General features: G+C 43.8%; 1 protein-coding gene across 1 annotated transcript; it reads right to left on the bottom strand.

The window, feature by feature from the left end:
* Positions 1–5,784: 5,784 nt before the first annotated feature.
* Positions 5,785–6,765, bottom strand: LOC144274334 (olfactory receptor 11A1-like). The gene has a single exon (XM_077833086.1). The coding sequence runs from the start codon at positions 6,763–6,765 to the stop codon at positions 5,785–5,787; it is 981 nt and encodes a 326-aa protein (XP_077689212.1).
* Positions 6,766–15,640: the final 8,875 nt, after the last annotated feature.

The following is a 15,640-nucleotide window of genomic DNA, read 5'->3' as shown; positions in this document are numbered from 1 at the left end:
CATTGGAATTAGAAAATTTGGGCAAAAAAAGTCATCAAAGTTTCAGAAATAATGATCATCTCTGTAGCTGATTGAAACACTGAAAAAAATCACATGTGTATATGATTGTCTTCTAGATACCTGTATTTATTGGGAAGGGCTTGCATGGATCTGGGAAGGGCATGTGGACAGCATCACGTCTCGGTTCATTGCCCCTTTAGGGTTAATGTTGTCCAAATGCTATTCATTTAATCATGAATGTCTGTGATTGGTTGACTGTGGCAAGGTAAGCTGGTGGTTCTGTCATTCTTTCATGGGACAGGTGTCTATATCTGAGGAAAGTTCCTCCAAATTTTCATTCATCCCTGCCCTGTTTGGCCAAGGTCTGAAAGAAACCATGGAGTATGATGGCATGAATCTCCATGGCCTTGCAGCTTCTGTAGTCGATTACACTTGCAGAAAGCAATTACAGAGCTGATGTAAAATGCTAGCAGAGCAGAATGATAGTGCCTGATTCTTCTCTGACTGACACTAGTGTCAATCAGAAGGGACTGCACGGCCATCAGAGGCATAAGCTCAGTACCAATGCTGACACAAGAACAAATGGATATAAACTGGCCATCAGGAAGTTTAGACTTGAAATTAGACGAAGGTTTCTAACCATCAGAGGAGTGAAGTTCTGGAACAGCCTTCCAAGGGAAGCAGTGGGGGCAAAATACCTATCTGGCTTCAAGATTAAACTGAATAAGTTTATGGAGGAGAGGGTATGATGGGATAACATGATGTTGGCAATTAATTGATCGTGAACTACTCATGGTAAATAGGCCCAATGGCCTGTGATGGAATGTTAGATGGGGTGGGATCTGAGTTACTACCGAGAATTCTTTCCTGGGTATCTGGCTGGTGAGTCTTACCCACATGCTCAGGGTACAGCTGATTGCCGTATTTGGGGTCAGGAAGGAATTTTCCTCCAGGGCAGATTGGTAGAGGCCCCGGGGGTTTTTCACCTTCCTCTGCAGCATGGGGCACGGGTCGCTTGCTGGAGGATTCTCTGTACTTTGAAGCCTTTAAACCATGATCTGAGGACTTCAATAGCTCAGACATAGGTGAGAGGTTTATTGCAGGAGTGAGTGGGTGAGATTTGGTGGCCTGCATTGTGCAGGAGGTAAGACTAGATGATCATATTGGTCTCTTCTGACCTTAATATCTATGAGTCTATGAGGAAATAGGTCCTGAGCATTTATATTCTCATTCAGAGGTGTGAATGATTGCACAAGTTGCAAGGAAGTAGACATTCATACTTCCCTCTCCTTCCTCGAACTGGCTCATATAAAGTAGGCCAGTTGGCTGGTTGTTCTCCAATTTCTCCATTCTAGGTACACTACAAAAAAGACTTTTTCTCAGGGAACCTTTGGCCAACTCCTGAGTCTCTCAATCCTATTAGGGAAGGAGCCAAAGCCCAATGAAGTCAATGGGGAGACTCCCATTGAAGTCAGTGAGCTTTGGACCAGGCCCAAATTCTTAAAGGGTGAAACTCACTGCTGTTCAGAAGATCAATACAAGACCTGTGCACCACCTGACTCCCAGTTAAGTCCTCAAAATATGTCTGAAGTGTTGTGTAGGCCTAATGCTGGCACTCTGGGAGGGTAATATTTCACCCCAAATGATGCATTCTGAAGCACACTGAGAGCTCGGTGTAGAACACGTGGCTCACAAACAACTCTTTGATTGTCACTGCACATGTGTCATGTTTAACTGAGATGATGCGGATCTGAGGTGGGCGGAGCATTGCTGAAGTGAACACTTGACCTGTTCTGTGAATGGATAGAGGTTCCCTGTTCTTTCTGGGGATAATGTGAAAACTCTTGATGTTGAGTAGAGCTGGTGGGAAAATGAGGATTTTTCCTGTGGAAAATTGTATGGGAAATATCCCCATTAGAAAGATTCCTGTCTGGAAATTCCAATTTTCCTGAAAGAAATTTTGAAACCATAGGAAAGTATTATGGGAAAGCATTGGGTTTTTTCACACTTTCTTCCTGTTTCCAAACTATTTCCACCGAACACTGACTATTGTTACGTGTTGAAAGCATTTTCTTTAACAGTGAAAGTATGCTTTATCTCTGACAGTAATATTTTCAACCCTTAATTTTTATTTTCCAAATGGCAAAAGTTAGAGGAAGGTCAAGAAGTAGGGCCTTTCCCCCCGCACTTTCTTACCATTTTCCAAATTTTGCCATTTGCAAAATATCCTGCTGGGGGGTGGCTCCTGGGCTGGGAATTTCCCAGGAGACGCAGGGGGCTGGGTGCCCCATGGACACTGGGAGCTGTGTGCCAGTCAGTGGGTGACACTGAGACTGGGGTCTATCTATCTGTATGGCTGGCTGGTAATTTGATGTATTGTCATGTTTTTAAGCATGTTTTTAACATTTAATAAAATGTTCTTATTTGAATTTAAAATAAAAAGAAACAACAGTAATAACAATGATAATAATAATAATTATTAATCATAAGAATATCAGATTAGTTAGCACAACGTGATTTGGGGGCAAAATATTTTTTTCTTTATTTGTATGTTAAATTCCAACGCAACCATTTGTGGTGTTCTAGAAATGCTAAATAAGAATAATTTTCGGTTTGATCTTCCTGATTACAGAATGGGGAAAATGATAACTATCTAGCCATGTGAAGATTAACACTTTGATATTCTGACTGAACTTTCAACATACTAGCCATGATTCAGCACCCTGCTTTATGTCAGCACAATAGCTTCGATTTCAGGAGTTTCGATCAATGTGTAACTGGAGTAACACACAAATATCTCAGAGCCATTCTGTAAAGGTCTCAATCAATAGGTCTGGTAGTAGCAGACCAGGGGAAAAGGAACTAAAATTCATAGTATATGAGTGGCTTCCTGCTTCAATGAATGAAGAAGACTCCGGTGACCTCTAGTTACCCAGGCTCAGATCCACAAAGGGACTTAGGCACCTCAAGACTAGATTTAGGCAGTTTTAGGCACCACTGCAATCCACAGACACTCGCTCTGCTTCCATTGAACTCTGTAGGCACCTAAACTTACTTCTGGCTAGATTCTTAAAGGTATTTCGGTGCCTAGTGGGATTTTCAAAAGCCTCTAAGCACCTAACACCCATTGAAATCCCTACCTTTAAAAATACCTTTAAAAATCTTGACCTAGGCACCTAAATTTGCACTGTAAACATTTGCAAAGTATCTTACTTTGTGTCTCTGGGTATGCGTCCGTGGAAGCCCCAGCATGATCCACAAACCTGTGAAGATGGGTTTCACCCAGCTTATCTCACCTGCGAAACCTTGTCCAGTCGGCAGGCTCTGAACACATGTAACTCTACACAAAATGGCCAGAGGAACACAGGGGTGCTGGAATAGGGGGAGCCAGGGGGCCATGGCCCCATCACTTTTTACTGGCCTTAAGGGCAAGTGAGAGGCGGGAGGTGGCCGAGAAGAGCAAGCAAGGTGCAAGGCCTTCGGGAGAAGAGGAGGTGCCGGAGCAGGGCCTCGGGGGAAGGTGCAGGATGAGGGTGGAGCCTCGAGGGAAGGGGTGGTGTGGAGGCGGGGCCTTGGGGGAAGAGGCGGTGTGGGGCCGGGGCCTCAGAGAAGAGGCAGTGCGGGGGCAGGGCCTTGGGGAAGAGGCGTTGCGGGGGCAGGGCCTCTGGTTGATCAGGAGAAGGAATTAGCACAAGGATCTTCCATCTCTCCAATGACTGACCTGACCACTGGGATACAGAGTCACTTTTGCTCACTCTGAGGCCCAGTGCATATTTAATTGTTTATATACAGTACAACAGCTTCAACAGGAGAGACTGGAAGAGCACCACATTTGGATATCCTTTAGTTAGGCTTGGCAGAATTCAATTTTTATTTTTTTATAATTTCAGCGTATAATATCAGTGTGTACTTTTAAGCATTTTTTTCTATTTTTATCAATTTTTGCATTTGAGTTTTAAGTATTGTTTTTTCCAGATTTTTATTGATTTAAACAATCAGAGGTGTGGGAAATTGTGAGGGTGAGTCACACAACAGAGCTGGTCAGACGATAATTGTTTAATGACAGGAGATGTTGGTTTTTAAAAGTTAAAGCTTTACAACCATTACAACACACGCTGACAACATCACGTGTCAAAATATACAAGGCAAATATCCTTAAATCAAACTCTAATAAATTCTCAAGCAGCATTTTTCTTACTTTGCCTATCTGTAAATTTCTATTCTTAGCAACGGAAATATTTTTTTCATTCTTTTTTGTGTGTACTGTAAAGTTGATGTGTACGGGACATTTAGAGATACAAATCTAATCCTTCAAGCCTATCTTTTCCCCAATGGTTAGAGCATGTATCTAAAATGTAGAGAACCATTCTTCAATTCCCTTCTTCCTCTCAGGCAGAGGGGGAAATTGAACTGTGGGTCTCCCACATTCTTGGTGAGTGCCCTAAGCAGTGGGCTAAAGTTTATAAGAGAGGCCTTCTCCTCTCCCTGCCATTTGGTATGTGGTTGGGCTTGCTCTGAGAAGGCCTACCAGTTGAGGTATGCCACATGTTGTGATAGGCATGTGTAGGGCCCATGGATCTGGAAATGTGTGTTGTGGGGGGTTTTGACTACTGTGGCAGTGAAGGTATGTTGGCAGGTTTTGCATCTGTTGTTATGGCAGAGGCTGGTGCTGCTTTGAGTTGGTGGCTCCTGGTGTGTGGGGAGCTTGCTTCTGATAATGAGGTTGGAGAGGTTGCAGGGGTGTGTTTGAAGGCCAGAGGAGGGGGTTCCAGAAAGATATCATTCAGGATGTGGTCCCCAGTGAGTATGGGTTGTAATTGTTTCATGATACTTAAATTCATAAATCCGCTACACAGCAAAAATCATGGCCTGAATTATTAAGTTGTAACCTGTAAGTTGTAATGCTGTAAGTTTCACTGGTGATAGGGGACCGGTGAAAGTAAAGCGCTGGTTTGTGTACTCACTCAATTCCTCAGGCGTCAGAGAGTGTTTACACTACCAGCACTTCCATCCCCGATGAGAGCAGCGCTGTAGGGCAGCTATCCCAGAGCTGTAAGTTTCACTGCAAAAAGTCATTAACAAGAGTAGACAGTCCAGCGGTTTAAACACAAAAAAGGGACTTTTTGCCCTTTAAATAGTAAGTGTAGACATACCCCAACCCTTTTTGTCCTGTGACTGGAGAGGTGTTAACTGTCCACTTCACCTTGAATAGCCTCTTGCAACGTGTTAAGGCCTTATCTGTTCCACATTTGTATGCAGCTGTGACATGCCGAGTACCTGTCCCCGATCTCAAGAAGACCTCTGTGTAAATTCAAAAGCTTGTCTCTTTCACCAGCATAAGCTGGACCAATAAACGATATTACCTCACCTACCTTGTCTCTCTAATATCCTGGGGAAAAACACAGCTAAAACAACACTGCAAACATTGTATACCTCGCGTAGACCTGCTGCACTATAGGGAACTTCATCAGGAATAAACCCCTTAAGTCCCCACTGACATCAGTGGAGTTCAGTTCAGGGTGGGCTGGACATGCTCTGCCCATCTCGCAGTGCAGCTCCTTTAGCTCACTTTACCCCAGGCAGATTCAGGTCCATCCAGGCCGCGCCTTATGAGTCAGCGAATACCTGGCGCTGCATTCATTACTTAAAAACTGGCCTTCCTGCACACCAGGGGTCTCACTGTAGGTAATAGAACAGCTCGAATAATTCAGGGCTCCCACGTGCGCTGTGGTTTGCTATATTACACCACTTGATGAGCTCCCATTATATCCATTTTATTGCAACTTACAATAAATGTTGAGAAAAAAGTTTGTGATTGGTTATAAAAGCCATAGTCTTACTTAGAGCTTTTCTCAGGGCCTCCTTGACCTCCTTGTTTCTCAGGCTGTAGATGAGGGGATTGACCACGGGAGTCAGGATGGTGTAGAAGACAGAGGACACTTTGTTCAGGTCTCGCAGTGCAGCAGTGTCTGGGAGCATGTAAACAACAAACAGGGTCCCATAGAAAATTGTCACCACGATGAGGTGAGAGGAGCAGGTGGAAAAAGCCTTTTGCCTCCCAGTGCTGGAAGAGATTCTCAGGACAGTGCTGATGATAGCCATGTAAGATGTCAGGGTTAATAGAAATGGGAGAAGAATGAATATGAAGCAGACAGGGGAAATCACAAGAACCATCAAACTGGTGTCACTGCAGGACAGTTTTATCAATGGGGTGTAATCACAAAGGAAATGGTCAATTTCATTGGGGCCACAGAAAATCAATTGTGATAGCCAACATGCTGTGATGCTGCTGACTACAGACCCACTTAGCCAAGACCCAGCTGCTAGCTGGAAGGAAAATCTACTATTCATGCGGGCTGCATAATGCAGTGGTTTGCATATGGCTAAATACCGATCGTAAGACATCACTGATAAGAGACAACATTCTGCAGCTAACAGAGAACCAAAGATATCAAATTGTACCAGGCAGCCATGAACAGAAATGGATCTGTCCCCAGTCAGGAGACTGGCCAGCATCCTGGGCAGGATGGTGGATGTGTAGCAGGTCTCCAAGCAGGACAAGTTCCCCAGGAAGAAGTACATGGGGGTGTGAAGGTACTGATGGGACACAACTAGTGCAACAATGAGGATGTTCCCAGCCACTGTCACAATGTAGATCGCCAGAAAAAGCAGGAAGAGAAGAATTTTCAGTTCATGGAGATTCCCAAAGTCCAGGAGGATAAATCCTGTGATGGACGTTTGATTTCTCTCCTTTGTGTCTGCCATGGATTCTAGCAAGAAAAGTAATTTTTAAAAAGTAGTAATAATAGCTTGTGAAATATGACATGAAACAGATACCTTTGTGGGGAGGGAGTTACTTTGTTAGTCTCTAAGTTGCCACAAGTACTCATCTTCTTTTAACAAAAACAAATGTATTTGAGCATAAGCTCACCGCGAAGGCCTCAGCTGGAGGACTAGGTTCAGTTTTGGCAATCACACAATAAGAAATATGTGGACAAATTGGAGAGAATCTAGAAGTACGCAACAAAACGATAAAAGGTTTAGAAAACCCGACCTATGAAGCAAGGTGGAAAGAACGGGGCATATTTAGTCTAGAGAAGAAAAAACGGAGGGGGAACCTGATGAGCCTTCAAACATGTAAGAGGTTGTTACAAAGAGGACAGGGATCACTTGTTCTTTATGTCCACTAAGGGTCTCACAAGAAGCAATCAGCTTTATCTGCAGCAAGGGAGATTTATTTTAGACAGTAGAAAAACTTTCTAACTCTAAGGATAGGGAAGCCCCAGAACAGGTTACAAGGCAGGTTGTGGAATCCCCATTATCTGACTTTTTAAAAAGCAGCTTAGACAAACACCTGTCAGAGATGGTCTAGATGGTCAGCACAGGAGGCTGGACTTGGTGTCCTCTCAAGATCCTTTCCAGCCCTTCAGTTCTATGATTCATTATTCTACCTCCTTCTCACACACATATCTGTATTTTTTACTGATATCTTAGTTAGTGATGAATTTGTATGTGAATTTTGAATTAAGCAATACAATAGTAGTTGTTTGTTTGTTATTCTATGTCTTTGTTTAGGGAGTTTTAACAGAATGACTAGCCATGCAAATATGAGATACAATACAATATTCATTTTAATACTTGCCTATTTCTTCTTCATATCCGCAAGACATTGCATTTTTTGCCATCATATTGAACTGTAAACTCATGTGTTTTAGGGTTTCTTTTATCTCCTGTAACTTAGAAATCACTCTGATGGCAAATGAATGAAGTTAGATAGATAGGTAGATAGATGGATGAAGGAGAGACAGAGACACTGCCAGATAGACAGGCAGAAATAAAGCTATACTGTGGAGGGAAGGCTAGATAGCGACAGATGGGCAGACAGAGAGTTAGCTAGCTAGATACCTCATTGAAGATTTCCTATTTTAAGGTTTGTTCCTCCTACTGAATATGTGGCTTTTGTGCAGTGAATGACTGGGGAGGGACAAATTCTCATAAATCCTCACAAATTCTTGCCATCTAGCTCTGGCTAGGGCTGACTCTGAGTAAACGTTCTACATACGTCTAAAACTGCCTGTTCAGGGTGTGTCTCACAGAAACACAGACTCTCTGTTACACATTATTCATGACAATATACATCATCCTTTACCTTCTGTGAATCTTGTGAGAAAGGTTGTGCTTCCTCAAAAACAGGTATAATAAAAGCTGGAGTCTCTGAAGTGACCTCTTCATGCAGCCTTTCGGAGACCAGGATCCAGGATCCAGGATCCAGAGTCTATCACCATCTTCTTCATGGACCACAGTAAAGAGACCTAAGAGTTCTACAGAGGATCCCCTGTTCTATTCTCCTGCTTGTCACAGCTGGCTTTTATCTGATCCCCAAAAGTGAATGCCTTCTCTGATTTGTTATACGAGAGTGAAACAACTCCCTGGAAACTTATGCTAATGGGAATTTACAATTGCCGCAAAGGCAGCGTTAATGCTCCATTTTATTTTTAGAACTTACAAACAAGTTTAATACATGAACTCCTAACCTCAGAGAGAAAGTTGTGGAAATAGGACAACTTCTAGCTTCAAAGGAATAGTTATGGTGACAGGAAAATGTCTAACATCAAAGGAGGTGTTTCTCTTTACCAATTCTAAGGGACATAGGAAATGCCAATCTGGAGGAGGCCAGTCATCCACCTTGTCCACTCTCCTGTCTCTGAATTAGCTACTACCAACTACTTTAGAAGAGGGTTCATAGATTCAACCATCTTAGGAGAGCAGGGACATTGAATCACCTTCCCTGTACATAGCAGAACATTACATTTCACTCAGTTGCCCCTGTATTTAGCCCAATAACATGTGTTTGGTTAAAGCAACTTTTAGAAAAGCATCTGCTCTTGATCTGAAGACATCAAGAGATGGAGAATTCACCACTTCTCTTGGTAGCTTGTTCCAACGGTTAATCGACTTCTCCAGAAGTGTGACTCCCTGGCTGGCGTGCCTCCTTATGGTTGGACATAGCATAGTTTTAGTCGGGGATTGGTCCTGCGTTGAGCAGGGGGTTGGACTAGATGACCTCCTGAGGTCCCTTCCAACCCTGATATTCTATGATTCTATGATTCATAGCAAGGTCATCTTCTTCTTCGGCACTCTTTGCTGATTGTCACTCTGGCTGTGCTGTGATCTACTTCTCATAACTCAGCCCTCCAGCCAAGTCACATGTATTCCCATCCAATCTGAGGTAAACCCAGTCTAGCTCCTCAGTAGTCCAGTGGGTTCATGCCATGCCTTCATGCTGACTTCAGGCTTTATTGGCCTTCCAGCTCATCTCTGGGGGGTCTTTATGCCACCATCCTCGGGGGGCTGGGAGGGGAACCCAGGCTTACTATCTACTCTGGGTACCCTGTAGTAAGTAGTTCAGCTCTGTCTATTCACACCCTTTGCCTCCTCCTGGGCTACTTTCTAACTCAGCCTGTCATAGAATCATAGAATATTAGGGTTGGAAGAGACCTCAGGAGGTCATCTAGTCCAATCCCCTGCTCAAAGCAGGACCAACACCAACTAAATCTTCCCAGCCAGGGCTTTGTCAAGCCGGGCCTTAAAAGCCTCTAAGAATGGAGATTCCACCACGTCCCGAGGTAACCCATTCCAGTGCTTCACCACCCTCCTAGTGAAATAGTGTTTCCTAATATCCAACCTAGACCTCCCCCACTGCAACTCGAGACCACGGCTTCTTGTTGTGCCATCTGCCACCACTGAGAACAGCCTAGCTCCATCCTTTTTGGAACCCCCCTTCAGGTAGTTGAAGGCTGCTGTCAAATCCCCCCTCACTCTTCTCTTCTGCAGATTAAATAACTCCAGTTCCCTCAGCCTCTCCTTGTAAGTCATGTGCCTCAGCCCCCTAATCATTTCTGTTGAGCTCTGCTGGACTCTCTCCAATTTGTCCACATCCCTTCTGTAGTGGGGGGACCAAAACTGGACACAATACTCGAGGTGTGGCCTCACCAGTGCTGAAAAGAGGGGAATAATCACTTCCCTCAATCGGCTGGCAATACTTCTACTAATACAGCCCAATATGCCGTTGGCCTTCCGGGCAACAAGGGCACACTGCTGACTTATATCCAGTTTCTTGTCCACTGCAATCCCCAGCTCCTTTCCTGCAGGGAAACTCAAGAGGGCTCACCTGGGATTTGAACCAGGGACCTCTTGCACCCAGAGCGAGTGAGACTCATACCCCTTGACCAATGAGCCTGGCCCTTAGACTTTCTCACAGCTCCTTCTCAGGCGCACTCCTCCACAGATCCCAGAGGGAAAGAGGATTCGTTATGGTGAACAAAGGAAATGTACAGGTCCAAGGTGGGGTCTATCTGCCCCAAAGAGGATCTGGCACCTAGCAGGCTCAGGACAGCATCTGGCCCCAGACCAGCCTGCCTCCACACAATCTATAGGTTTTCTCTGACACCTTCCTTCAAGGTGTTAGCACAAGAGGTCCACTCCTTCTCCTGCTCAGCCCTTACTGTATTGGGCTTTTCCTTTTTCAACTGCTCCCTCCAGGCTTTGACCCCTCTCATAGGTGTAACAAGATAGGGCTAACTGAGCACCTGGGCCCTCATTAGCTTCTTTCCAGCCAGTGTGGGGTCACTGTACCCCTTCAAACCCTCACTGTTAGACATTTGTGCCCTATTTCTAATTTACATTTGTCTGGTTTCAACTTCCAGCCATTGGTTCTTATCCTGCTCATTTGAAAGTGCCCTTAGGACCAGGTACTTTCTCCCCATGAAGGAACATATACGTTTTAATCAAGTCACCTCTCAGTCTTCTTTTTGATAAGACTGAGAGGTGGAACACTATGACCCCATGAAAAGTCTCCACGTATCCTAATCAGTTAGCGGTTGGCTTAATACGGGATAAGTGCTCTGGTGAATCTGAAGCAAAAAATAATTTATCACTACAAGCAGTAACGTCCTGGAGTCGTAACCCTGCTTTCGTTGTTTACCCAAATTTCCCATTGATCCTTGCGGGTAAGGAAATAGGCACTATAGTTTGGTATGCAATGTTGCACCCAAAATCTTACTCACATAATGGACTGAGCAGAGAAGCTGAGGATCTCTGAATCAGATTCCCCTTTCTTCTCTCGAGTGACCTTGATAATAACTTGCACATCACCCCCATCAGTGGGATAAATACACTAAAATATAATGATTAGTGCTGATCAAAAATTATCTTATGGAACAATTTTCCAGTGGAACATACTCTTTTGACAGAATAGGAACTTTTCATGGGAGTGTGTTGAATCCATTGAAACTTTTAGTGGAAACCAGGGAGGCTCCTGGTTGACTTTCAGCTTGACTGCTGCCTGATTCCTCGGCTGCCCAGATACCTATGCTGTCTGGCTTTCCAGCTGTCCAGCAGGAAATGTAAATTTTGATGAAATCACATTTTTCAAGGGAAAAATCTCTCAAGTGAAAAATCCCAAACAGCCCTTGAAAGAAGTTAAGGGAAAAACTAAAGGCAGATTTCCTCGAGCAACCTTAACTCTGCTCTGATGGGAATGCCAGTCTTCTGTCTCCACCATGGATCAAACTAGCCCCTCCCTGCACACAACTCCACTACATCAATATCCACGAATTATGTGGATAGGATAGGAAAGGGTAATTTGGTAAAGGGATGTATAAATAGTGTGGCCACCTCTGGAGTGCCACGTCGTGACTTGGGATGACTCTGCAGTGCCTGGCCTCCATTTCCTTCCTTGTTGCTCCTCAATAACTCCACAAAGGCTCATGTGTCCCTTCTTGTGGTCTGGCTTATTAACATACGTCAGGCTTCCTTCCCCACTCTGAACTCTGGGGTACAGATGTGGGGACCTGCATGAAAGACCCCCCAAAGCTTATTTTTACCAGGCACAGATTTCCTCTTTGCCTTGGAATCGCTGCCACCACCAAGTGATTTAACAAACAATTAGGGAAAGGACCACTTGGAGTCCTATTCCCCCAAAATATTCCCCCAAGCCTATACACCCCCTTTCCTGGGGAGGCTTGACAATAATATCCTAACCAGTTGGTTACAAAATGATCAAAGACCCAAACCCCTGGGTCTTGGATTAATGCATAAATCAGTTAGGCTCTGAAAAAGAAGGATATTATTTCAAGAGAAAAAGGTAAAAGAATCACCTCTGTAAACTTAGGCTGGTAGTTCACCTTACAGAGTAGCAGAAAAATTGAAAAAGCACAGAGGAACCCCCTCTAGCCTTAGTTTCAAAAAGTTACAACAAAACAGGGATAAACCTCCCTCTAGGAAAGGGAAAATTCACAAGTTGAGAAAACAAAGGTAAACTAATACCTTGCCTGGTGTTAGGGGGCTTATTCCTTCACCCGCTTACTTCCCTGGGCCTTCTCACATGAACAGAGAGCAACAATACCCAAAGTCCAAAGGTGCAAACAATCTGATGTTTATTGGGGTGAACTTCCAGCAAGCATGATTCCACTTTCCTTCCTTAGCGTCCCCCCCTTCCCAGCTCTGAGACCACAGAGGGTTACCTGTGTCCCTGTTCCCGTTCTCCCCCTGAGCAAAACATGATTCCAATTTCCCCACCCCCATTCCCTGTTCCCATTCCCCCCTTACTTCCTGACTGACTGCAGACTGTATAGTAAAACTTGAGTTCTGCTTAGCTATACCTTAGTTTAATTTCAGTAAAATGATTGGTTAACTAATCCTAACAAATTGTAACACGACTATTTAACCAATTATATCCCAGCACCTTAATTAGTTTACACCCAGCAAAATGAATTAGTTTACACCCAGCAAAATTAATTGCCTTATTTCAATGTGACTAGGTTGGAATGTAAGGATGTGACCATTCGCTTCCTAGCTTATGGCTGCCTCTGCTGCTTAGCCAAAGGCCTTAGTCTAAGAGCAGGGCCTCAGACTGTCACAGTGAGAAAAGGCCTTATACAGTCAGACAGTGATTTTCTTTCTTTCTTTCTTTCTTTCTTTCTTTCTTTCTTTCTTTCTTTCTTTCTTTCTTTCTTTCTTTCTTTCTTTCTTTCTTTCTTTCATACCTCTATAACTAGCTAAGTGATAAGAATACACCTAAATTCTTAGAGTATAGGCTTTTACAGACAGGCCTGAATATCTATATCCTAACAATTGAGGATGGCCAGGGGAAGTCACATTTCAAGGCTGATCTTTGCTCTTTGAACAGGCAGGGGAAGGGAATCTTATTCAAAAGAGGAGAAAGCCCCAGAAATCTCCCCCTTATACCATATCTGACCCATGTGCTAAGACTGGAACTAACAGCAAAGACTCTCTGAAATCCCCCTGAGCTTGATCCGGGCCTGACCAAGAAGATGCTACTTCACAGCTTTGGGCATTCTGTCACAAGGGCAATCATTAATAAGTTCATGGAGTGTTTCATTTGCTTCATGTTTATCATTAGCCACCCAAACTCAATAGTCTTTGGAAATTTACAGAGTTTACTGGAGTTCAGAGACTCATAGATTGCAAGGGCATAGGAGACCATTGTGATCATCTAGCCTGACCTCCTGTATAACAGAGCCCAGACAATTTCCCCAAAATAGTTCTTACAGCATGTATTTTATCCCAAAGGTTAATGACTCTCACAGTTAAAAATTTACACCTTATTTTCAGTCTCAATTTGTCTAGCTTCAACTTTCAGATATTTAATGATGTCAGAACTTTTTCAGCTACATTGAAGAGCCCATTATTAAATATTTGTTCCCTGTGTAGATACTTACGTAGCCTGTAATCAAGTCACCCCTTATCCTTCTCTTTCTTAAACTAAATGGACTGAGCTTTTTGGCTTCATCACTAAGAGACACGTTTTCTAATCCTTTAATCATTCTAATGGCCCTTCTCTGAACCCTCTCCAAATTTTTTAACATCTTTCCTCAATTGTGGCACCAAAACTGGACTCTGTAGTCTAGCAGTGGTTGAATAAGTGCTTTAGATTCCCCTGTTTATTCATCCCAGGATCGCATTAGCTGTTTTGGCCAGAGTGTCACACTAGGCTCTTATATTCTGCTCATTATCCACCATGACCCCCAAATCCTTTTCAGAGTCCCTGCTTCCCAGAATAGACTTCCCCATCCTTTAAGTGCAGCCTATATTCTTTATTCCTTGATGTATACATTTACGTTTTGCCTGTGCTAAAATGAATATGATTTGCTTGTGCCCAATTTACCTAGCAATCCAGATTGCTCTGAATCAGTGACCTTTCCTTTTCATTATTTACCACTCCCCAAAATTCTGGGTCATCTGCAAACTTTACCAGTGATGGAGTACTTGTGGCACCTTAGAGACTAACCAATTTATTTGAGCATGAGCTTTCGTGAACTACAGCTCACTTCATCGGATGCATACTGTGGAAACTGCAGAAGACATTATATACACAGAGACCATGAAACAATACCTCCTCCCACCCCACTCTCCTGCTGGTAATAGCTTATCTAAAGTGATCATCAAGTTGGGCCATTTCCAGCACAAATCCAGGTTTTCTCACCCTCCCCCCCCCACACACAAACTCACTCTCCTGCTGGTAATAGCCCATCCAAAGTGACCACTCTCTTTAAAATGTGTATGATAATCAAGGTGGGCCATTTCCAGCACAAATCCAGGTTTTCTCATCCCCCCACCCCCCTCCAAAAACCACACACACAAACTCACTCTCCAGCTGGTAATAGCTTATCCAAAGTGACCACTCTCCTCACAATGTATATGAAAATCAAGTTGGGCCATTTCCAGCACAAATCCAGGTTTTCTCACCCCTCCACCCCCTTTTTTCAAAACACACACACACACAAACTCACTCTCCTGCCGGTAATAGCTTATCCAAAGCGACCACTCTCCCTACAATGTGCATGATAATCAAGGTGGGCCATTTCCAGCACAAATCCAGGTTTTCTCACCCCCCCCCTCCCAACACACAAACTCACTCTCCTTCTGGAAATGGCCCACCTTGATTATCATGCACATTGTAGGGAGAGTGGTCACTTTGGATGAGCTATTACCAGCAGGAGAGTGAGTTTGTGTATGTATGGTGGTGGGGGTGAGAAAACCTGGATTTGTGCTGGAAATGGCCCACCTTGATTATCATGTACATTGTAGGGAGAGTGGTCGCTTTGGATAAGCTATTACCAGCTGGAGAGTGAGTTTCTGTGTGTGTGGTTTTTGGAGGGGGGTGGGGGGTGAGAAAACCTGGATTTGTGCTGGAAATGGCCCACCTTGATTATCATACACATTTTAAAGAGAGTGGTCACTTTGGATGGGCTATTACCAGCAGGAGAGTGAGTTTGGGTCGGGGGGGCGGAGGGTGAGAAAACCTGGATTTGTGCTGGAAATGGCCCAACTCGATGATCTCTTTAGATAAGCTATTACCAGCAGGAGAGTGTGGTGGGAGGAGGTATTGTTTCATATTCTCTGTGTATATATAATGTCTTCTGCAGTTTCCACAGTATGCATCCGATGAAGTGAGCTGTAGCTCACGAAAGCTCATGCTCAAATAAATTGGTTAGTCTCTAAGGTGCCACAAGTACTCCTTTTCTTTTTGCGAATACAGACTAACACGGCTGTTACTCTGAAACCTGTCTTTACCAGTGGTGATTTTATCTTTCCTTTCAGGGCATTAATAAAAATA

The sequence above is a fragment of the Eretmochelys imbricata genome, chromosome 14 (genome assembly GCF_965152235.1).
Source record: "Eretmochelys imbricata isolate rEreImb1 chromosome 14, rEreImb1.hap1, whole genome shotgun sequence".
NCBI classification, from domain to species: domain Eukaryota; kingdom Metazoa; phylum Chordata; order Testudines; family Cheloniidae; genus Eretmochelys; species Eretmochelys imbricata.
Note: the sequence above shows the minus strand (reverse complement) of the source record. Positions and strands in the feature narration are given on the sequence as shown.

What these genes read in the sequence shown, in the direction of transcription:
- LOC144274334 (XM_077833086.1), bottom strand. Translation starts at nt 6,765, where the DNA reads ATGGCAGACACAAAGGAGAGAAATCAAACGTCCATCACAGGATTTATC.